The sequence below is a fragment of the Magnolia sinica genome, chromosome 19 (genome assembly GCF_029962835.1).
Source record: "Magnolia sinica isolate HGM2019 chromosome 19, MsV1, whole genome shotgun sequence".
Taxonomy (NCBI): Eukaryota; Viridiplantae; Streptophyta; class Magnoliopsida; order Magnoliales; family Magnoliaceae; genus Magnolia; species Magnolia sinica.
The window spans coordinates 14,194,810-14,219,440 of record NC_080591.1 but is presented as its reverse complement, the minus strand read 5'-3'; the positions used below and the strand labels follow the sequence as shown (position 1 = coordinate 14,219,440).

At 39.8% G+C, this 24,631-nt stretch overlaps 1 protein-coding gene across 2 annotated transcripts in view; it reads left to right on the top strand.

Annotated features, from left to right (window-relative positions):
* Window positions 1–9,202, top strand: part of LOC131235470 (magnesium transporter MRS2-F-like) — a 43,315-nt gene extending 34,113 nt beyond the window's left edge. Inside the window, exons 6-7 of one of the 2 annotated variants that reach the window (XM_058232655.1) lie at window positions 2,570–2,751; window positions 9,022–9,202. In XM_058232655.1, coding sequence (XP_058088638.1) covers window positions 2,570–2,751; window positions 9,022–9,058 — 219 coding nt within the window. In that variant the 3' untranslated portion in view covers window positions 9,059–9,202. The remainder of the gene's footprint in view (window positions 1–2,569; window positions 2,752–9,021) is intronic. The other variant, XM_058232656.1, reaches the window with a different exon arrangement.
* The last annotated feature ends 15,429 nt before the right edge of the window (window positions 9,203–24,631 follow it).

The window sequence follows — 24,631 nt, the reverse complement described above, 5'->3', positions numbered from 1 at the left end:
GAATTTCGAGGATGAAGAGATAATTGGGTTGCTTCAGTTGTTGTCAAAAGTGCAACTATCTTCCTCAGAAAAGCATTCCTTGAAATGGTTATATGAAAAATTAGAAAAAATTTCAGTGAAGTCCTACTATAAGGGTCTTAAGTGGAGTTAATATATTTGATGAACCTAGTCCGACGGCTTTCATTTGGCGATATGGTGCTCCTCCAAAGGTGGCGGTGTTTGCTTGGTTAGTGGGAAGCAAGAAGGTTTTAATAGTTGATAACCTTCAAAAAAGGAAGTTAATCCTTCTGAATGCTTGTGTCATGTGTTATCAAGATGCGAAATCGGCGAACCATCTTTTCCTGCATTGTTTATTTACAAAAAGTTTGTTGGATTGTTTCTTTAAATCTTTCGGTGTAGATTGGGTGATTCCAAGCTCTATTGATTGTTTATTTTTAGCATAGCATGGTGGATGAAAAGGAAAGGTTGGGAAACATGTTTGGTGAATAAGTCTAGTAGCGGGTATTTGGTTCATCTGGTTAGAAAGGAATGACCATTGCTTTAGAATTTGACAAAAGGAATGCTTTAGATGTTTTCTAAAAGGCGAAATCTCATATCAAGGAATGGGTGTATGCATTAAAGGTTGTTAAGCAGTTTCCGGATAAATAGGCAGAGTTGTAATTTTTTGTTTTAGTTTTCAGTCTTTGTATTATTTGGTTGTGGCATTTTTCAATGAATTTATCATCGTTTTAAAAAAAAGGGACAATGTATGATGATGACATCACGTCACGTACACCCTTACGTACGTATCAGAGGAGGCGGGCCGTGCTAATTTTCCTGTGGCTAGGCGAGTACCTGTGATCGTGCTGAAGACCCCATGTGCATGTGCGAGCATCTGGAAGACCCCACATTGGGAAGATGCACATGGGATGCTTTATGGAGTGATCCAGACCGTTGGATCAGTGGGACGCGACGATCAGGCCATTGGATCACATGAATCACATGATCGGGCTATTGATCGTTGATTGTCCACATTAGTTTTAGGCTTCATCATATTTTTGGATTTGGTTTTTGATTATTTTATATTTGGACATATTATGAGTGTTTTAGTTGATTTTATTTAGATTAGGGCTATTTTCGTTAAAATTCACAAGGCGGGGATTTTTGTAATTTTTGAAGTTTCTTGGATCTATAAAAAGAGGGGGGGGTGTGACCTCTCTCTCATGGAATTTCGTGATTTAAGAGAGAGAGAGAGAGAGAGAGAGAGAGAGAGAGAGAGAGAGAGACTCTTGCTTTCTTCTCCCATATTCATGGATTTGAAGATACTTCCATGCGACTTTGAAGGAAGATTGGTGCGAGACTAATCTTTATCAACAGAGGTGCGAGGTCTCCATCTATCCCCACACCATCTTCTTTTTTCTTCCCCATTCATATATTTTCTTCAGGTTCTTCATTCTCCCAATCACAGATCTTCTTCTCCCAAACCCATCCACAATCCAAACCCTAACCCTAAACCTAAAATTTTCAATTTTCTTACTTTTCAAAATTACCAAAACCCTAATTTTCACCCTAGGTTGTATTACGTTTGTTATTTTGAAATAGTCTATACCCTATGCTAATTGGATGTCTCTACAACCATTAGATCTTAGTTTCTTTTTATTTAATGATCTTGTGTTACGATGTTGGTAGCTTAGGTCAGGATTATGCATGATTTTCTTTTGATTTTCATGATATTTGTGATGAATATAGTGATGTTTGTGGTTTTTTTGTTAAATATATTAATTTAGTTATTTGATCTCATATGTTACTTAGTTCATGCATCGGTCCTGCATCAATGTATCTCCAATATTTTTTTATTATGTAAATTCCAGGTGTCGCTTATATCACCAATATTTTTGGCTGTGTAAATTCCAAGTATGGCTTGTATCACCAATGTATTGACAATATTTCAATAATATTGCCAATGTATCAATATCACCAAAAATCTATTTATTAAAAAATTTTCATTTCAATTTTTTTTATTTATAGATGCATGGTTCTATGATATGCATGGATTGATGGATGGATGTGTGTGTGTGCGCGCACCTGTGTTTGTGTGTATGTGTGTATGCACGCACGCATGCATGGATGGATGGATCATGCATGTGTTTGTATGTATGTGCATGCGTGGATGGATGGATCCATCATTTTCCCTATGTTTCCCCAATTTTTCCTTGAGTCATCGATACATGTTTTTAGGCTCCATTGAAGGGAAACTTGTTATTTGATTCCCAAATATGCAAATTTGCATATTTTTCATTATTATTTGATTCTTAATTATGCAAATATGTACATTTTGGCATCTCTTGAAGTATCGTTGAAAATTTCCACCATTTCCCCCATGTTTCTCTAATGTCTCCCGAAGTCAGCGTTCCATGCTTTTAGACCCCTATTTAAGAGAAATTTATTATGTATGTATCTTTTTTTTTTTTTTTTGGATTCCTAAATATGCAAATATGTGTATTTTAGCATCTCCTGAAGTTCAATTGAGAAATTCGACCATTTCCTCGTGCTTCCCCAATGTTTCCCTTAGGCGCTGATGCATTTCTAGGTATCAACAATAATATTGGCGATATCGATAAATGTTTCCATATCCCCAGCCAACAATACATGTAACGATACTGATGCTACAAACATTGTTGATGTACCATCATCGCATATTGATGTCCATCCAACAGTTTTGTTCCACTGGGTAGTCTCCAAGCACCAAAAGAAGGCCACTTCACTTATCTGGTGAGTCACGGTTTATTAAACAAATATATGGGTAAAAAGATTTGGCCATGTTTTTCTACTTTGTCCACTTGTTTTTATCATTGTGACTCAGGCTCACATGCTGAATTGACCAACATGATTTTGTGTCCAATCATCTGCATGTTTTCCACCCATGTGATGAATGGATGGGATGTAGCACTACTGTTCCATGTTGCACATTTGGTGGTGGGTACAAGGCTGCCATAATCTGAAAATGCATGTTGAGCTCATTGATCATGCTACTTTGTGACAGAATTGTAGACTTACCGATGGAGGTTCAGAAATGACATCTGGTTATTGTTTTCATTTATCATTTATTGATCCTCACTCATAAATCATTATATCATTTTTTCCCTATCTTATCATCAACATTAAATCATTTCATTCGTTAAGGGAAAGATGGTTGAAAGTGGACATTTGGATTGGGCAGTTTTCAATCTCTGTTCTTTTTTGTGAGATATCTTCAGGTTTTTAATGGTCCTTTTCAGCAGTGTATGGACTGAGCAGTCTGCGAGGTAGATCTGCATTTTGGGAGGAACTGAATGTATACCATAATAAGTGGCCCTCGCCTTGATGTGTGGGAGCAGATTTCAATGTTGTGAGATTCTCATATGAAGAGACTAATGTGAGTAGGGTGGCTAAGAGCATGAAAGATTTCTTGGATTGGATTGCCAATGATGATATGGTTGATTTTTCAATGGGAGAAGTCAAATTTATGTGGTCAAATGGGCAAGTGCTATTAAATCCAAGTTGGATAGATTTTTGGTATCTTCGGATTTGCTAGAGAAATATCTACTTATTCATCAAAAAGGATTGTCGAGGCCTATGTCAGATCATTGTCCAATTTTTCTTGAGGCGGAAGAGTATTGGGCCCCTTGTCTGTTCATATTTGAACTTGCTTGGCTTGAGATGGAAGGTTTTATTGAGAAAATCAAGGAGTGATGGTCTTCTTTTTCAGTTGAAGGTCTTGTAGGCTTTTCACTGTTTCAGAAATTAAAGCTTTTGAAAGGTAACATTAACATTTGGAGAAAAGAAGTGTGATATCATCACAAAGAAGAGACTTTGAAATTTTTACATAACATTCAGGCTATTGATATCAAAGAAGAGGAGGGGGAGCTTTTAGAAGAAGAGAGGGCTTGGAGGGAGTTGTATAGGCCAAAGTATAATGCTGGGATAAGAGAGGAGGAAAGTGAGAGCATTCGTGGACTCTTTGGTTAAAATAGAGATAGGAATACAAAGTTTTTCCATGCCATTGCAAGTGCGTGAGCCAGAACAAATAAAATAAAAAATTTAATGGTGGAAGGGGAGAGAATTGAACGTGAGGATAAAGTTTGTTCAACAATTGTTTACTTCTATAAAGCACTTCTTAAGAGGGAAGAATGGGTAAGACCTAAGCTTGATTACCTTCTGTTCACCTCTTTTTCAAGTTCGTTAGTGGAATGGCTTGGAAAGACTTTCTTTGAGGAGGAAATTAAGAGGGCAGTCTCAGAGTTGGGTAGAGATAAGCCTCCACATCCGGATGGTTATCCTATTGCTTTTTCTTTCCCTAGCATTGGCTTCCAAATTTAGTGCAGTTCTTAGTGAAGTGATTTCTAAATCTCAAGGGGCTTTTGTGGAAGGAAGATAGATAGTGGATAAAGCTTTAATTGCTCATGAGTTTATCGAATCTCGCAATGGGAAAAGTAAGAAAGGAGTTATTTGTAAGCTAGATATTGAGGCATATGATCATGTAGATTGGGATTTTCTCGGTTATATGTTGGGCCAGCTGGGTTGCAGAGAGAAATGGAGGTTTTGGATATAAACTTGTGTTAGATCGAAAAAATATTCGGTTTTGGTTAATGGTTCTCTGAAGTTTTTTTTTTTTTTTTTTTGCAGCTTCCAGAGGATTGTGGCAGGGGGATCCATTATCCCCATACTTATTTGTTGTAGTTATGGAGGTGCTTGGTAGGATGATTGAGCAAGGTGTGACAGTGAGCTTGATGAATGGTTTTCGGGTTGATAATTCAAACTTTTAGATTTCTCACCTTTAGTATGCAAATGATACCTTGTTACTTTGTAAGGTGGATGAGCGGAAAGTTGACTACTTTCGGATGATCATTTCATGTTTTGAGGTAGCCTTGGGTCTTAAAGTCAATATTAAAAAAAGTGAGCTTTGGGGGGGTGGGGCTTTCTAAAGAAGAGGTTGCTGACTATGTGTCTGTTTTCAGTTGGGCGGGGTGGTGTGTGGTTCTTTTCCTTCTTCTTACCTTGGCCTTCCCTTATTTATTGGGAAGCCGGCCAAACACCTATGGGATCGAGTGATTGAGAGATTTGAAAGAAAATTGTCATCTTGAAAGGGTAGGTATCTCTCGTTGGGTGGTAGATTAACTTTAATCAAGTCAGCTGTCTAATCTTCCATATTATTTTATGCTTACTTTCAAATGTCCAAATCAGTTATTGCCAAGTTAGAAAAATTAAGGCGAGATTTTTTGTGGAATGGGCAGATGCTGCAAGTCATAAATTCCATCTTGTGAGGTGGGATGAAGTTCACAAGCCATTCGATAAGGGGGGTGTAGGTTTGAGTATGGAGGTTATGAATGCGGCATTATTAGGTAAATGGTCTTGGAGGTTTGGGGCTGAGGAAGGGAGTTTTTGGAGAGAAGTGATGGCTAAAAAATATGGGGTTAAGGGTGGGCGTAGATGTACAAAGTTGTCTTCATTGTATAGGGCTTCTTTCCTTTGGAGGTTGGTGATGTCTTTGAAAAACAAGGTTTGGGAGGGGGTGGGTTTTACTTTAGGAATGGCAAGAAGATAAGATTTTGGGAGGATGTTTGGGTTGGAAACCAGAAATTGAGTCAAGTGTTTCCTTGGTTGGCTCATATTTCGGTTGAGAAAAATATCACAGTTGATCATTCTTTTTCTGTAATCGGTGCAGATTTAATTTGGGCTCCTCCTTGTAGAAGAAATTTGTGTGATGTTGAGGTGGAAGATTTTATCAGCTTACTAGAATTTCTTTTAGAGGTCTGTCCTTCTATTGAAGAATCAAATTCAATGTTGTGGTTAAAAGAAAAGTCAGAGTATTTTTGGTAAAATTCTTTTATTCGATGTTTGATGATGGAAATGGTGAGGGGTTTGCTTCTCACACAGCTTATGGCTGGTGTGCTCATTTAAAGGTGGCAGTTTTGGCTTCGTTCGTGGGAAGAAATAAGTTTCTTACAGTCAATAATTTGCGAAAGCAGCATATGAAAATTCCGAATATGTATCTCATGTGTTACAAGAATGAGGAATTGGTTAATCAGATCTTCATCCATTGTGCTTTTGCCTTTCATATTTGGATCAAGTTATTTTTACTGTTTGGGGTGGATAAGGTGATCCCTTTTTCCATCAAACAATTTTTCTTAGCTTGGCATGGAGGGGGCAAAGGGAAGATTGGAAAGTGTATATGGCATCTTTGTTTCTAGCTGGGTTATGTTGTATCTGGTTGGAAAGAAATAACTGTTGTTTCAGGAATAGAAAGTGGTGCTTTTTAGAAATTTTCAATAGGGTGAAATTGTTTGTTATGGAATGGATGAATGGTTCTAATATTTTAAGCGTAGATCGGTTCCTTGTTTTATGGCTTGAGTTGTAATTTTATTTGTATTTTTCGTTTCTTTGTATTTTTGGCCTTTCTCAATAAAATTTTCATCGTTTCAAAAAAGGGGGGGGGGGCGGGCAAGCACCAACCACGTTCTGAACTTTGTTCTAGTTTCGATAGCTAATCTGGCTTAGATGGACCCTCCATATATAAATATGCATGTCTACATCCTAGCTAAGCTGTGTTTAGAGTGTTAGACAGTTTTTGGACCTGCACACAGATTATGTGTGAACAAGTTTTCAAATGCATACATGTTTAGATGCACTTGCGTATGCAAATACACATGCAACACATAAATCTTTATGTGCAGATACCATCACCTACATATGTATATAGCCTCTACACATAAGAAATTACATGCATGCATATACTTCTACACATAAGAAATTACATGCATATGCATGTGCAAAGTCATGAAAATAAAGGAATTTATACTATACTATTGTTGAAAGTATAATGACAAAAATTATGTAGCGTGTGGTGATAAGAGGAAAGCTAACATCATCCAAACACTTAATTGACCAAAAATACCCTTGTTATTAGAAAACAAAGGAAAATTAAAAACCAAGACAGGCCATTTCTTTTTGCTTCCCTACTGCACCACAGCCACCCCTCTCTGCTACCCCTTCTCCATCACAACCAACGCCATTAGAGCCACCCTACACCTCACCATTCTTTGATGATTTTCCAAGCAATGGTGTGGAACTTTGCAGAGAGTGGGACTTTTCTTTCTAGCTTTCAGATGCTAAGGTAACCCATACACATCCAAATTTGTCCTGTTGGTTTGTTCTCTTAAAAACCAGCATGTTTTTTGGTGAATAGAACATAGGCATGAGATGCTAACAGTTAAGTGGAGGCAAGAACACCATCAGTCCTGTAACATATGGCACCTTGAGTATTTATGCATAAAATGGTTAATATATCATTCCTGTAACATCTTGAACGATCAAAGATTTTGGACGAATGCTTATTATTGGTCCAAAATCCCATGCCTTCAAACCTTTCTCCGACCTTTCTCCAATGATGGGATAGCAACATCAAAGGAGTGTCTCACTTCTGAAGAATGGGAATGTAGCATAGTTCTAAAACTCCGTGGGTCAACTCAACTCGGCCAGATTTCGAGCTGAGTTTAATGGAAACTTCTTGACTACCCTGACTCAGTCGAGTCTCAATATGACTCATTGAGTCAGCTCAAAAACTTGACTGACTCAATTCCACACGGCATGACTTGGCCGAGTCACTCGGCAGCCAGAATATCATTCTAATAATAGGAAAAAAGTCAAAGGCATGGAGATCAAGCCCACAACCTCAGGTGAGTGTCAAACCATGCTCTACCAACACCGCAACATTGTGAATCTGTTTGGTTTGCTCATTTAAATGCTTGCCCCTGTTTTAAATACTCGTTATTACTTAAACATCACTTAATTAATTTTATCGAGTCAAATAAAGACTCGGTCAAGTCTTCGAATCTACTCGACCCGGCTTGATATCGAGTTTTCAAGCTTTTGAACTATGTAATGTAGTCCAAATATAGGAAAATTGCTACACAAGGTGCCTTCTGTTGAATGCTTGATGATAGAATAGAATGATAAACGCCTTCTGTTGAATGCTTGATGATAGAATAGAATGATAAACTTTAACTGACGTTGTATCTTTTATACTGTCAATTTATGAATTATCATGCGCTGTTGCATCAGGACACATACCCATACTAGTAGGGTCCATGATTTGGTGGTTCAGATTTTAGACTATTTACCTGATGTGTCTCACAATGGGTGGGGATACCCAAAAATATTCCATATTGGAGGATCCTAGCCACTATTATTTGGCCCTTTCTCTCCTAATTGTTGCTGTGTTGTTTCTTAGCTATTTGTAATCTGCTAATCAAGGGGCATCCACATTCAAATGGAGGCCCATCAGATCAATAACTTGAAATGTTAAACCATGGGCCCCACTTGCAGAGATTTGCAGATCAGGACACTGTAAACTTTCCTATGCATCAGGAATCTATAATTCCTCTTCAATATGCTACTCCAGCATGCCATCCCAGAACTACCATCTAAGCCATGCATTCCATCCTAGAAGTCTTTTTCATCATCTGTTCTATTCCTGGTATCATTTAATATACGTATAGTATTGGTTTTTCTAACTGTCCATGATTAAATTTCCATGCATATGATAAGTAGGATCGTTGTCTTGATGTCATGTTTGTAGTTGGCCCTTTCAGGAGGTAAACATAGATTGAATGGTCTGGATTAATGAACACATGCAAAAAAAAAAAAAAAACCGTCGGTAATTGTGGGGCACAGTCACAGTGCTGTAGATTGTGTTATTATTCCTCAAAGGGACAATCTATATTGAATCTGGAACATCCAATGGATGGACTGCCTCTTGAATGGACCATAAACCCAAATACCACATCATCAACTGTCGAATCAACATTCAGAAGTATACTGGCTTCTAATGGGTGTACATTTTGGACAAAGCCTTATCAATGAGAAGAACTATACATTGGATGGTCCAGATGAACGAGCATGTGGCCCAATGAATCATCAACATGGTGTATTTAGTTATTTCTCTTATTTGATTGCATGACTGTGATTACTACTATTCACATTTCCTTCTCTCTTTTAATGAAGCTGCGGGAGTATGTGGACGACACCGAGGATTATATAAACATAATGTTGGATGACAAACAGAATCAGCTGCTGCAGATGGGAGTGATGCTCAGTACAGCCACCTTGATAACGAGCATGGCCATTGTTGTGGCAGGCATAATGGGCATGAACATCCATATCGACCTGTTTGAAACTACACAAGTGCAATTCCTACAGACGATCTTAGGGTCTATTGGCGGCTGTGTCATTCTATACATCATAGCCAACCAAATAGGAACATTAGATGGTAAAGCTAAAGATGGAGACAGTTACTACCCTCCCTTCCTAATGGAATCAGAGGATGATCCATCGGCTAATCTTCTACCACTAAAGATGGAGGATTAAGAAATGAAACCATCCTTCTTTCTTGTGAAATGGTTAAAGGGACCCCCAGGGTGATTGCTTTTGGGTGGTTGGTTGATAAGGTAAGGTTCTTACTGTGAATCATTTTAGAAGGGAACATGTAATAATTATTATTTAATCCATGATATAAGAAAAGAAAAGGAATAGTAGGAAGAAGAAAGAGAAGGAAAAGAGAGCTTAACATCTCTTTCTTATCATCTTATGTTATGTTAACCCTAAACAAAACTTAATAAAAATATGGTACATCACAGGAGTATTAAAGCCCATGGACCATATGTGATATTTCTAACAATTACTAATGATGCATTTTGTCTTTGGGAGGTGGAAATTGGGATCATCTTTTTATTCACCAAACTTTAATGATGGATGTGTGGTGGCGATTTTCTTTTACCTTTGTTGGTTGGGGTGGGTGATGCCCAAGTTAATCCTGGGTTTGTGGGATCTTGGAATTGGTGAAGGCATGGTGAAAGAGGGCAAGCTCTTTGGATATAAATCTTTGCTAGGAGGATCATAAATGATTTGGAAAGAAAGAAAGAAATGACATAATGTTCAGTAACAAGGTAGTGAATCTGGAAGAGGTGTTTCAAAGTTCAAGAAGGATGGTGGCATGGCTTACATGCTACCACATGTGCCCATTGTTCAAAGTATCCCCGATATTAAGATAATATCCTCAATATTATCCGTATCTCCAGCTCGGCAATACCTATTGTCAGATTTGCTCAATGACCCTCAATCGAGTGGTCCTTTTCTTATATAGAAATCATTTTCCCTACTTACAATATATCCCTTAATTACAACATAACAGCAACCTCTATATCCCCTAATTACAACCCTTAATTACAGCATAACAGCAACATCTATATCCCCTAATTATAGTCCTTAATTACAGCATAACAACAGCATCTATATCCCCTAATTACAACCCTTAATTACAGCATAACAACAACATCTATATCCCCTAATTACAACCCTTAATTATAGCATAACAGCAGCATCTATATCCCCTAATTACAACCCTTAATTACAGCATAACAGCAACATCTATATCCCCTAATTACAGCATAATATCTCCTAATTACAGCAGCATCTATATCCCCTAATTACAACATCTATATCCCCTAATTACAGCCCTTAATTACAGCATAACAGCAACATCTATATCCCCTAATTACAACATCTATATCCCCTAATTACAGACCTTAATTACAGCATAACAGCAACATCTATATCCCCTAATTACAACCCTTAATTGCAGCATAACAACAACATCTATATCCCCTAATTACAGCCCTTAATTACAGCAATATATGGTACAACGATATATGGTAGGTTTGTTGTCTAGCCTACTAAAATCCCCCTTCAAATTGATGTTGGTCGATCAACAAACAGTTACATTGATATGATTATCTAAACGGCTGATCGGGCAACATCTAACGGATGGTTAAGATGGAAATTGTCAATGTTCCATATTCAACAAACAACTATGCATAAATTATTGGCTAGGATCATAAAATCCGTCTGATTTTCCAGTAATGACCTCTATGGTTGGTCCCGGTACTTGGAACATCACAGTCTGCTGAGCATCAGTTGACTCCCCAGAAGATGTATTTGGCCCTCTGTGTGTGTGAGCCGAATTGTAGGATTAGTGGCCTGCATCTTCGACCGTGTATACTAGAGTTTTTAATTTGGACAGGTGGGACCCATGGTTTTGAAATCCACACCGTTGGTCTGTTGAATTCCGTAGTGGATGGAACATGCTCCAAAAATCTCTCAAGAGTGGATCTCTAAGGAAAATTTTGGGACCTTATTCAATTGAATGCGGACTACTGTTTTATCTCTCTTCTTAACCGTCTTTCTTGCAGGCCACAAATCAAAAGGTTAATATTGTCCACTTGAATTTTCTCAATCTGCATGTAGGTTAAGCGGGTCACGCATGCACAGAAAATAGAGATTTTTAAAGAATGAAGCAAGTGGTCTACATTCAAGATAGATTGGTTGCCTAGCCGTAAATATCAAGTGGTCGGGCTAGGCCAGGTCAGGTCGGCCTAAAATGATGGGAGCCCAAGCCTAACTAAACTGATTTGATGCCCAAACCCAGCCCATGGTCAAGCTAGTAAGTCTAAGCCCATGCCAAAGCTAGGTCGGGCTCATTGGTCAGGCAAGCTACCAGGTAGGTCTGGGCTGCTTGGCCTAGCTGTGTGTAGGGGTGCACACGGGTCGGTTCGGTCCGGTTTCGGGGTGAAACCGGAACCGAATTGTTCATAACGGTTCTAGGAAAATCGAAACTGGAACCAGACCTTTAACACCCTAGAACCGAACCGGCGGATCGGTTCTACAGTTTTGGAAAATAGGGAGGGGGGGACGGCTACAGCAAGAGCGGCGTGAAGACTGAAGGGAATGAATACTAAAGGTTTTTTTTATTTTTTATTTTATTTTAAATAATTTAATTTAATTTTAAATATATGATCCGGTTCCTGGTTCAATTCCACGGCTCGGTTCTATATACCCCAAATCGAGAACTGAACTGAATTAATCGGTTATTTGATTTTTGAAACTGGAATCGGTGCACTTTAGAACCGGACCAAACCGTATGGTTTGGTCAGTTCCGGTCTGGTTTACCAGTTCTATTGGTTCCATGTGCACCCCTAGCTGTGTGACCTAGCTTTAAAGGGCTAGGGCTTGGCCCAAGGGTTAAAGCTTGAAATCTAAGCCCATTGTTCAGACGGTAGCAGCAAGAGCGGCGTGAAGACTGAAGGGAATGAATATTAAAGGTTTTTTATTTTTTATTTTTATTTTTTTATAATTTAATTTTATTTTAAATATATGGTCTGGTTCCTAGTTCAATTTCATGCCTTGGTTCTATATACCCCAAATCAAGAACTAAATTGTACTAATCGGTTATTTGATTTTTGAAACCGGAACCAGTGCACTTTAGAACCAAACCAAACTGTACGGTTTGTTTAGTTCCGGTCTGATTTACCAGTTCTATTAGTTCCATGTGCACCCCTAGCTGTGTGACCTAGCTTTAAAGGGCTAGGGCTTGGCCCACTAAACTTGGCCCAAGGGTTAAAGCTTGAAATCTAAGCCCATTGTTCAAACTGCTCTGAGCTAGGGCGAACAATGAATAGCCCATAGCTTGGCCCGAATAGCGAGCTTAGATATTAAGCCCTAGCGTAGCCCTTGAGCCAAGTTTAGAGGCTAAAGCCCTATCTCTTTAGGGCCGGGTCACTCAGGCCATTACCACCCTCGACTACCCATCTCTCCACGGGACACAGTTTGACCTGAAAATCAGGTCTCCCCATATGCAAGGCCTTACGATGGATGGTATATATCTAAAAAAATCATTCCTATCAAACAATCCTATCCATCTTATCTTTGTCTAATTATAGTGATGTTGGAAATAAAAACTTACTCATTGCAATATTTAGATTCTTTTCAATTACCTGAACTGTTTATGTTGATAGGACTCCTATTCGATCGTGGACGGATGTGATTGTTTCCTGAGTTGTATTTTGAGACGTAAGCCATAAGGCTTGGTTGCCAGTACATGGGTGGATCAGATGGGAGAAGATTAGGTGCAGCCCCAGCCTCACCCAGCACTGTGCGGTCAGGCCTGTCAGGCCACCTTGATGTATGTATTTTATATCCATGCCGTCCATTCATTTTGACAACACATTTTAGTGTCCCAAAAATGAAGCAGCTCCAAATCTTAAGTGGACCACACCACATGAAATAGTGGTGATTGACCATTAAAAAGTTCTTGTAGGCCACACTAGTTTTGGATCAAGTTGATAAGGGAAGGCTAAATTAATAAATTCATGAATGTTATCAGACATATTCAAGTTATGTAATGTAAGGGCCTACATGGTCAAATGTCATATGCTAAGGATGCAATACAGCATGTCAATCCTCCACTAGTCCATATATCATGAGAGTTCATATTTGTATCATCACTAGACGTGTACACAAACTGAGCTAGCTTGGTTAGCTTACTTGACTCGACTTGAAAAAGCTCGATTCGACTCGGTTTGAAGCTGAGTTTGAGCCGAGTCGAGCTGATTTTTTGAGCTAAAAAATGAGTTCGAACCGAGTTCGAGCTGGCTCTAGCTCGACTTGACTTGGATTGAACCTAGCTCGAATCGAACTCGGATCGAATCAGTTTGATGGCTCTGTTACTTTGATATTGATGTTGCTCACCAAGCGCTTGATGAAATGACTCAAAGAAGTGTGGCTAGTGGCAAGGAAGGTATGTATATGAAACTAACACCCTTTTTTTTTCTTGATTTTTTATGTTGTTTAGAAGGTGTTTGATAAAATACTTGTAAAACTATTGCTGCTATCTCAAATACAATGAGATTTTAAAGGTGCAGTCCAAGTGTTTGTGAAAATGCTACATTGGCAAACTCGGCTCGAACTGGCCAGAGCTGCTGACCGAACCGAGTCGAGCTGAGTTCTAGCTGAGGTTAGCTAGTGGCCAAGCCGAGGTCGGCTAGTGGCCAAGTCGAGTCGAGCTGAGGCCAGCTCGACTTGATGTACACCCTTAATAATCACCTAAGTCTAGTACACTTTCAAGATTGGTCACCGCCCATTGTGCACAAGACCAAGCAAGTGCAAGAGACCTCACTATCCGCCTTGTTAGTAGTATACAAAACCCACTCAGTTCGTTGATAGCGAACCCATTTCACGAGCTAGTTAGACTCAACGTAGCATATATAGTCCTTTACACCCGGGTGGGTAAAGTCAAATCCCCTTCCAACTGGCCTCAACATAGTGGGAGATGTAGCCTACTGGTATCCAGCCATTGTTTCCTTATGAATTCACTTGTTCCACTCATTGGATCATCCTACTAGTACCACATGGTTTAGAGACTTTCACCCAGGCACGTCTGTGACTCCTCGTAACATTTATAGATTTTCGGTGTCTATAAACTCATCTGCCAACCACAATAACACTACGGTACTACATTCCTGGTGTCGCTTGTGAGTAGATGCAATGTGACATATATAATGCACAGTATATGAATCACACTATCCAAAAATGCATCAAACCTGTGCATACTACACGAATTACGCTAGGTGACCCTATCTCGTATAGGTCCCCCAAGTATTACAAGTCAAAAAGCATATGCTATGATCAATCATCATTCATAACAAGCATATAAATGATGCGTATGAACATATAAAAGGGATGATGTTCATTACATTGACTATATTATAAGTTTGACATATGAGGCTAAGCACACTAGCAAGCTGTCAAACATATCATATGATAATTGGCCTTAGGTAGCCTGCAAATATAGAGAGAGTGGGACCTGAACGGCAGGCCCCACTGGTAATGAAAATATCTTTATGGTATGGCCCACTTGAGACTTGTGTTTGTCCCATCGTTGGGCTCATGCACAAAATGATCTAGTAGAGGGACGACGGATTAGCTACCGACAGTTTGTGATGTCACCTAGCTCTGTGGGTCTTACCATGATGTATGTTTTGTATCCCACCCGTCCATCCGTTTGGGGAGATCATTTTAGGTCATGAGCCAAAGAATGAATCAGATCGAAATATCAAGTGGACCCATCGCAATAAACAGTTGAGAGAGTCACGCCCACCATTGAAAACTTCTAAGGGCCACAAAAGTTTTCTATCAAGCTGATATTTGTGTTGATAACTTATGAATAAGTTGGATCTCAAATAAACATCACGGTGGACCTTAGGAAGGTTTCAATGGTGGGCGTCACTCTCCCCAGTGTTTTCTGTGGTGGGGTCCATTCCAGCTTTGGATCTGCCTCATTCTTTTGATCATGCCTTAAAATGATCTCTCCAAATGGATGGACAGTGTGGATATAATACATACATTATAGTGGGCCCCACAGAACTTGGTGACATCACTTCAATAGCCAGTATCGCTACTCAACTAACTAATCCGCGTTCAAAATAGAGGAATGGAGAGATCTAATTCATACATGAAGCTGGAAATTAAGGCGGACAGGTTAGGCGAAGAATAAACATTACGGTACACCCTTAGGAGTTTTTAATAGTAAGCGTTTAATCACTACTATCCTAGTGGGGCCCACCCAAAATTAGGCCCCACAGTCAGGTTGGATGAAAAATAAACATTACATAGGTCCTATGAAGTTTTGTGAGGGCAGGCATTCAATCACCACGGTTTCCTTTGGTGTGGGCCACTAAGGGTTAGTTTGGCCTTATTTATGGGCTCGTGGCCTAAAATAGCATGGAAAAATAGATGGACGACATGGATAAAACATACACATCATGGCAGGTCCTGTTGCCCATACATCACGGTGGGTCCCACCGACGGATGGGCAGCGTGGATGAAATACAAACATTATGGTGGGCATACCTGTGACCCGATCCGTTTGGACCAAGCTGATATTTGGGTTTTCCCTACAGAAATGCCTGTGTGACTTTATGAACAGGTTGGATGGAAAATAAACATTATAAATGGGCCCAAGGTTCACGCAATGTTTATTTTCCATAATGTCAAGATGACCTGGATAAAGGGTAAATACAAATATAAGGTTGATCCAAAATTTTGGTGATTCATAAAATGTTTTTCAATGGTCATTCATCACTTTTTCTAAAATTGTGGTTCACTTGAGAGTTGAATCTTCTTACAATTTGAGATCACATCCTCAAATGAGATTTAAAAACAGATAGACGGCATAGATATACAAAAAAATACATAAAGATGGCCCCATACCAGTAAGTTGTGAACGCATATTGGTCCTACCCCGCCCGTTGCCGGCTGGTAACTGTTAGGAGCTTTAAATGGCCACCGTGGTGTATGAGTTTTATCAGATAATCCATCAATTTTCGGTGTCATTTCAGGATACAAGCCGAAAATAGAGGCAGATTCAAGACACAGGTGGACCACACAATGGGAATTAATTTCTTACCGTTGAAAACTTCACTGGGCCACAGACGTTTTGGATCAAGTCAATATTTGTATTTTCTCTTCGTCCCGGTCCGTGTAACTTTATTAGTAGGTTGGATGGCAAATAAACATTACGGTGAGCTCTAGCAAAGTTTCGACTGTAAGAATCATTATTAATGCTTCTTTCAGTGGTGTGGTACACTTGAGCCTTAAATCTTCCTGAATTTTAGTCTTGTTCTGTAAAATGCTTTTTAAAAATAATAATAAATAAAAATAAATAGGCAACGTGGATGAAATTTATACAACATGGCAGCCGTTCAAAGCTACGGCTGATTCCCAACAGGAGACGAGGGTGTAGGACTCGATCCGCGTTCGCCGGTCCAGCGTGTCTCCAGGTGTGAACGTGAAGGAGCATTGAATGGCTGCCCTGATGTATATATTTTATATACACTGTCCATCCATTGTTTAGTGTCAATTCAGGACACAAGATCAAAATTGAAGAAGATTCAAGATACAATTGGACCACACAATGTGGATTGATTTCTTACCATTGAAAACCCTTCTGGTCACAGTATTTTTGGATCAAGATAATATTTGTGTTTTCTCTACGTCTTAAATCTATGTAACCATGCGAATAGGCTGGCTGACAAATTAACAAATTAACAACAGCTCTAAGAAAGTTTCAATGGTGAGAGTCATTATCATCGCTTCTTCCAGTGGCATGGTCCACTTGAGCCTAAATTTTAGTTTTCCTAAATTTTAGTTTTACATTTATAAAATGTCGCAAAAAAATGGATGAACGGTGCAGATAAAACCGTTGACACTCAAAGCTCCCACCCGTTCCAGTTGGAGACGGGCGGGGTAGAACGCAATCCACGTTCGTTAGTTGTTACCCGAGTAAGGGGAAACAGCTAATCCGCCCACCGTTTGGGAGGACGTCATGCCTGACATTACGTCAGCCCCGAGTAGAATCCGGTTCCGGCCACGGAAGTGTCACTTTGACCTTCCAAAATGCAGAATGCTACTCGGCATTTGCAGCTGCACATTTCCACGTGTCAAATTGAGCACCTCTTGCAAGATCCAAAACATTCATTAGTTATTTCACTCAGCCAACGTGTTTAAGCCTACACTGATACATCAAACGTGGACAATGGTTATTGTTATTATATCCGTCCATTTTTTAGTAGACGCAGAGCTTTCGTAATGAGTCAGTGGGCCTGATTCATCGGATAAAGAGCATTCACGGCGGGGTCCAACGGACATATGTCAGAATTTTCACACGTGTGCCACTTTGACAGGCGTGGCGCGCTCACGTGTGATGATTTGTACGCGCGTTCGCGAGTTACGAAGCGGACTGGCTGGTGTTCCGCACACCACCAATGTGGCTGATGTGTTGACGTCACCAAGTTATATGTTTCTCATCATGAGGTATGAGTTATATCCAAACCGTCCGTCCACTTGGTGAGCTCGTCCTAAGGCTTGAGCGAAAAATAAGACAGATCCAAAGGACCACACTGTAAAAAGAAGCTCAGGATTAATGCCTGCCATTGAAAGTCTCTTAAGGGCCATAAAAATTTTGGATTAATATGATATTTACTTTTTTTATCTTCATATGGGTCCGTGTGACCTTATGAAAAGATTAGATGGAAAGTAAGCGATATGGTGGGCCGTACGAATGTTTTAAAGTTGAGAATCATTGTTCCACTGCTATTTGTGGCGTGGTCCCCTTGAACCTTGTAAATTAATCATTTTTAAGATCAAGGAATAAAATGATCTCACCAAATGAATGAACGGTATAGATATGATAAATACATCATTACGTGGCCCATGTAACTTTGATCTCTTTTGAACCTTTTGTACAATTCGGGAGTAGCCAATCCGTTTCCTCACGACACCAACCAATCCACTTCCGTTTACCAGCACATATGAGCTGGCACGAGTTCGCAAGAAAATGACGTCGAAAAGCCGATTTTCTGCGAGTGCATTGGTATGCTAGGTGGGGCCTACCGTGATGTTTGTGACAAATAAACACCGTGCATGAGTTTTGAAAGATCATTTTAAGAGATGAGGGAAAAAATTAAATGGATTCAAGACTCAAGTGAGCCGCGAGGGAGGAAACGGTGGGGATTCAGTGAACACCCTTTGAAACATTCGTTTAGCCACGGAGTTTCGTATCAAGGTAAGTTTTGGGTGTTTTCACTTCATCCTAGGGGGGGATGACATTATAAAAGGTTTGGATGGCATATAAACATCAAGGTAGATGACAATAAGGTTTCAATTATAGGTAACTCTTTCCACAGTATTTCCTCTCGTTTAGCCCGCTTGAGTTTTGGATCCACTTCTTTTTTGGTCGCATTTCTCAAAATAATCTCTCAAAACTCTTAAAATAATCTCTCAAAATAGATGGACGATATAGATTTCTCACAAACATCAATGTGGGACCCACCTAGCATCCCAGCGCAGGAATTACTTAGGAAAGGCTTCAGCAGAAATCCGCGTCAGGCAGAAACTTATGAGTAATTTACGACTGTACGACCCATTTATGGCCCATTTAGGAGACTAAGCCCACCTCATTTTCCCTTGCGAGAATACGCCCCAGCTGTACGGGCGCCTTTCCAAAGGTCGAAAATGCCCCTGGTGTAAACGACGGGTTTTACTGCCGCTGCCAGTTGCGTCTCCACCGAAAAAATCCTAGCTTTTTTCCTTTTTTCTCTCTCTGATCGTTCATCCAACCCGTAGATTACCAATTTCTGATCACTTCTCCCCCCTCTGACTGTCCATTGAAGCAGTAAAACCCTTCTTTTACCGCTTCCTTCTTTCCCCTTTATCTGGTCGAAAATACACACCTCACAAACGTCTTTTTCGACTTTTTTGAGCCCAAGATAGGACAAAATATGGTCCCCCCAGCTAAGAAGCCTCGAATGGCAGGTATATTGTAATCCCTGCTTTCGTTTTTTCGACCCCACTATATATTTTACTATATATGCGCACCGTCCACAATCCATTTTCAATTTTAAAAATATTAAGCTTTGTTTGGGTGGACCCCACTGTATATTATAGTACTTATTCGCACGGTCCCCAATTCAATTTCAATTTTTTAAAATGCTTAATGGTATGGCATGTCCTGATAAATGAGCGAAATCAGGACTCAAATCGCCCACATTGAGAGTTGTTTAAACAAAGAATAAAATTAGATATGAAACTAAATGAAGAGCATGAAAGTGACTGAACACCGACTGAGTTAACAGACCGAGGACCCACTGAGTTATTCAATTCGCTTCAAACCATGTTCATTTCCATGCATTTCACGGTCATCCCAAACAATTCCGTGTTGATTCACGGTCATTTCGAGGCATTTCGACGTCAATTCCCCTCACTTCACGGTCATTCGTATGCATTTCGCAGTCAATTCGCTTCAAACCATGATCATTCTCATGCATTTCACGGTCATCCCAAACAATTCCATGTTGATTCACGGTCGTTTCGAGGCATTTTGCGGTCAATTCCCTTCACTTCGCGGTCAGTTGCATGCATTTTGCGGTCAATTCGCTTCAAACCATGATCATTCCCATGCACTTCACGGTCGTCCGAAACAATTCCTTGTTGATTCACGGTCGTTTCGAGGCATTTCGCGGTCAATTCCCTTCACTTCACGGTCATTTGCATGCATTTCGCGGTCAAATCGTTTCAAACCATGATCATTCCCATGCATTTCACGGTCGTCCGAAACAATTCCGTGTTGATTCACGGTCGTTTCGAGGCATTTCGCGGTCAATTCCCGGTCATTCTCCTTCACATCATGGTCAATTCCATGCTTTTCATGGACAATACCCTTCACACCACGTTCAATTCCACCTATTTCACAGACAATTTCCTTCACCTCACGGACAATTCCATGCATTTCATGGTCAATCCCCTTCACTTAACGGTCGATTACAGTCCTTAGACAAATCCGCACATGGTCAAATTCATGACGTTCATGGCCAAAATGCAACATATAACTTTGAAATTGACCCATATCTTAGTGAAATTGGCCGTGAAGTTGTTGAATGTGACCCATGAGATGACCATTTGACATGAAATTCTTCAAAATGCCCGATTGACTGCTTGATATTGACATTTTTTTGACTGCCAACCTTGATATAAATTTACCAAGAACTGTATGAAATACACTGACAAATGAGTGAAAGAGGCCCAAAACTTGTGAAAATTCACTAATAAGTCTTGTACTTTCATTTGGAATTCACCAAAAACTGACCGCTAACTCGATATAGTCACACCATACTTTATGAATTTTCACCACAGTAAGTCAACTTTTACATTATGTGTCGTTAAATACAGAATGTTATCGTTGATTTAATTTCTAATTCATCATTGCAGATGACAAACCCTTGCATAAGGGAATTGGCGAGTCGGCCCCTACCATCTCATGCAGATGTTCATTGATATAGTGGTTTGATAGTGTGAAGAAGGGGTTGGAGAAGAATAACACTAGATTAAATATATTTAGGCAGACCCCATTCTCATTTTTATTAGACATTCCATCATTCAAGTTTATAGGAGCCATTTTTCACGCACTTATTAATAGATATATAGGCAACCTTGTATTCAAGATACAGGGGAACCGTATAAAATTTACCAAGATGGACTTCACCCTAATAACAGGGCTGAAGACTAGTGATCTCTATATACCCAATATCCATTGTTCGAGGAAGTCATTAAGAGACAAATACTTCCATACATATCCTATCCTAAAGAAGCATGTACAGGAGGTGTTCAATAGGATAGTTGATAGCAATGAGCATAAAGATGTCGTGAAGTTAGCCCTAATATTATGTGTAGAGTAGTTTGTTAGGGGTACCGACACGAAAATTAAATGTTGTAAAGAGTTTATTGACCTTGTCGACTCATTGGAAGACTTTAATATCTACCCCTGGGGTAGTTTGGCCTACCAAACGATGGCAGAAAGGATCGAGAATGCCTTCATGGCATCCCAAGGGCCTCATTATAATGTCACCGGTTGCATTTTTCCCCTACAGGTACGGATTCTTTCCTGGTCTTTTTTAATTCATAGTTTATAGGAAAATATATTTAATCTTGTTATTTCATTGTAACAGATATGGGCCGTTGAGAGAGTACCAGCTCTCCAACAATATATAATTTCATACGTTCCCTTTCAATTTCCACGAATCATACAATATCGGGAATGGAAGCTTCCGAGGTATAAGAAGATTCATGAAATTATAGAGAGTAAAGATGTAAGTCAATTTCTATGAAACTAAGTGGTCACTCATTTAACTATATATATTTGTGTGTGTGTGTGTCTTTGTGTGTTTGCGTGTGTGTTTTTGTAGACATAAAATGAAGATATTCTCTTGCAGGCTAAGATCATTGTTAACTTAGAGCCAACCACAGAGGAGTTGGAAACAGAGTCCGTTCGTTTGGCCCGTGATATATTTGATGTAAGATGTCAGAAACGTCTTCCTTTATGTTGATATTTTATATTTAATTTGACATGTTATATAACTGATACATACATTGCTTCATTCTGTAGAGCACTAAAGATGAAGATGATGAAGTTATGGAGGGGAAATCGGGACAGGGAGAGGGTGAAGAGGGTGGAGAGGGAGAAGGGGGAGAGGAAGATAGTACTGGTGATGGAGAGGGAGAGGGAGCAGAGTTGCAACTCACTGGGGAGTCGATGGAAGATAGGGAGGAGCTGGAGGCGCAGAGGCTTCAGTTGGAGAGAGAGAGGGAAGAGTTGAAGCTTTTCGAACGCACACTAAAAGAGAGAGAAGAATCGATTAAGAGGGAGAGAGAAGTAGTACTTAATGAGGTTGAACTAATGCTGAAACTGAAAGAAGCTTTGAGGTTAGAGAAGGAGGAGTTGAATGAGATGGAGGTTTTGAAGAAGGAGAGGGAAATGCTGCTGAGGGAGAAGGAAGAATTGAAGAAGGAGAGGGAAGAGTTGGAGGAGGGTAAAGTGGAGTTGAAGAAGCAGATGGAGGCATTTCGTATAGAGAAGATTCGGTTCTGGAAGGAGGACTGTGAGAATCAGAAGAAAGAGTCTGAGGAGGACGAGGACGCGTTGGGCGTTGATATACGTGAGAAATCACTGCAATCAATTCCAGTATATACGAGGAGACCTAAGAGGGTGCTGAAGCCGTCTGTCTACAAGTGTTCTCCATTCATTTCTATCTCTGCCGTGCAAACCACTCCAAGCAACGCCGCCAACGATGAGAAACAGAGAGAATTTCCGACTTCTCCGATACCCCTCCAGGCCATGATCGATCCACTTAGGGTAATATCGCAGGACGAACTCCATGAATTGGAAAGCTGGGCCAACGCAAACAAAGAATCACCTGAATTTCGATGGTTCAAGACCATTTGGGAGAAGAATGCTTGGGTTGACAGCGTGGTAAGAAAATCACACACATACATATATGGTTATTTTCAGAATTTGTATATAAAAGAGTATATAGGTTAATTTTCCTTCTTTATTGATTAGGCTATTGACAAGTACGTCGATTTCTTGGAGAGAAGACACCGATCATTTCCTCTATTATATACAAAGGACTGCAAGTTCTGTCCCACATATTTCCTGGTGACTATATGATTTGGATCATCATTAATATGCTATTCCATTATATGATATATGTTCTAATTTACTATGTTGTTTGTAATAGCCATGTATCGGCATGCAAATGTCGACATTGCGAATATATCGGGATGTTGGCAGTGACGATTCACGTTTATTATTTGAAGGGCTAGAAAAACTCTCTCCGATCAGCATTGTCAAGCCGCATGAAGGGCAGAAGGCCATGTGGGAACATGAAGAGGTAATGGTGTCGTTACACGTTATCAATACTAGGTATACCCAAATCTTAAATTTCTGGATATTGATATCTTATCTTGCCAAACATGGACAGGCATATGTACCAGTCAATCACGCCAACAGTCATTAGTACCTGATGGTCATCCACCCTCGAGACCGAGAAATCATTATACTTGACAGTTTATACTCGAGGGCACTTAATCGATACAGGCAACATATTGATCTGATAAAGGAGGCCTTGCCTATATTATTTTACGCCACTGGAGATAGGGCTGCGCTGGAAGGAAATGCTTGGACGGTCAGAGAAGATACATCTATACCAAAGCAGACGAATGGATATGACTGTGGCATTTTTGTCATGAAATATATCGACATTTTGTGCAGCGACCACATTTTGACAGGGAGAGACTTGCAGCCATTCACTTCCAGCTTTAGGGAGTCAATAGCCTATGATTGCTTTAGTGAGTTGAAAATATGATATATTTGTCTTAGGCTTGAGAGGAATCGGAAAATTTTGTGAAATGTTGTAAATGATGTACGGTAAAACATTCATGGTGAAAGGATGTAAATGATGTGTTGTATATTTTGTCATAAATTTGAAGGAAATGATGTATTTGTAATATTATTTTCATTATAAATGGTTAAGACAACATTTTGTAGTAAATGATATCTTTTCTTCACAGTCATTTCTTCACACATCACGGTCATTTCCCGCCTACTCCATGTTCATTCACGGTCATTCCCTCCTATTCCGTCTTGATTCACGGTCCTTTCGGCTTATTTCACGATCATGCCCTTCACGTCACATCAATTTTTATTTTTACTTTATTTATTTTATTATTTTATGAAGATACGTTTATTGTACACTCACACAATTAAACAAATCTATACATAAAGAACAGATCATGTTATCGGTGCCCTTCATTTAGTTCAAAATAGTAAAGATATAAGAGGGTTCTGTGCTAATTTATACTACAAAAATGTATAAAAAAGCCTCGAATAGACCGTGAATCAGCACGGAATTGTTTTGGATGACCGTGAAATGCATGGGAATGATCATGGTTTGAAGCGAATTGACCACGAAGTGCATGCAACTGACCGCGAAGTGAAGGGAATTGACCGCGAAATGCCTCGAAACGACCGTGAATCAACACGGAATTGTTTTGGACGACCGTGAAATGCATGGGAATGATCATGGTTTGAAGCGAATCAACCGCGAAATGCATGCAAATGACCGTGAAGTGAAGGGAATTGATCGCAAAATGCCTCGAAACGACCGTGAATCAACACGGAATTGTTTCGGACGACCGTGAAATGCATGGGAATGATCATGGTTTGAAACGAATCAACCGCGAAATGCATGCAAATGACCGTGAAGTGAAGGGAATTGACCGCGAATTGCCTCAAAACGACCGTGAATCAACACGGAATTGTTTTGGACGACCGTGAAATGCATGGGAATGATCATGGTTTGAAGCGAATCAACCGCGAAATGCATGCAAC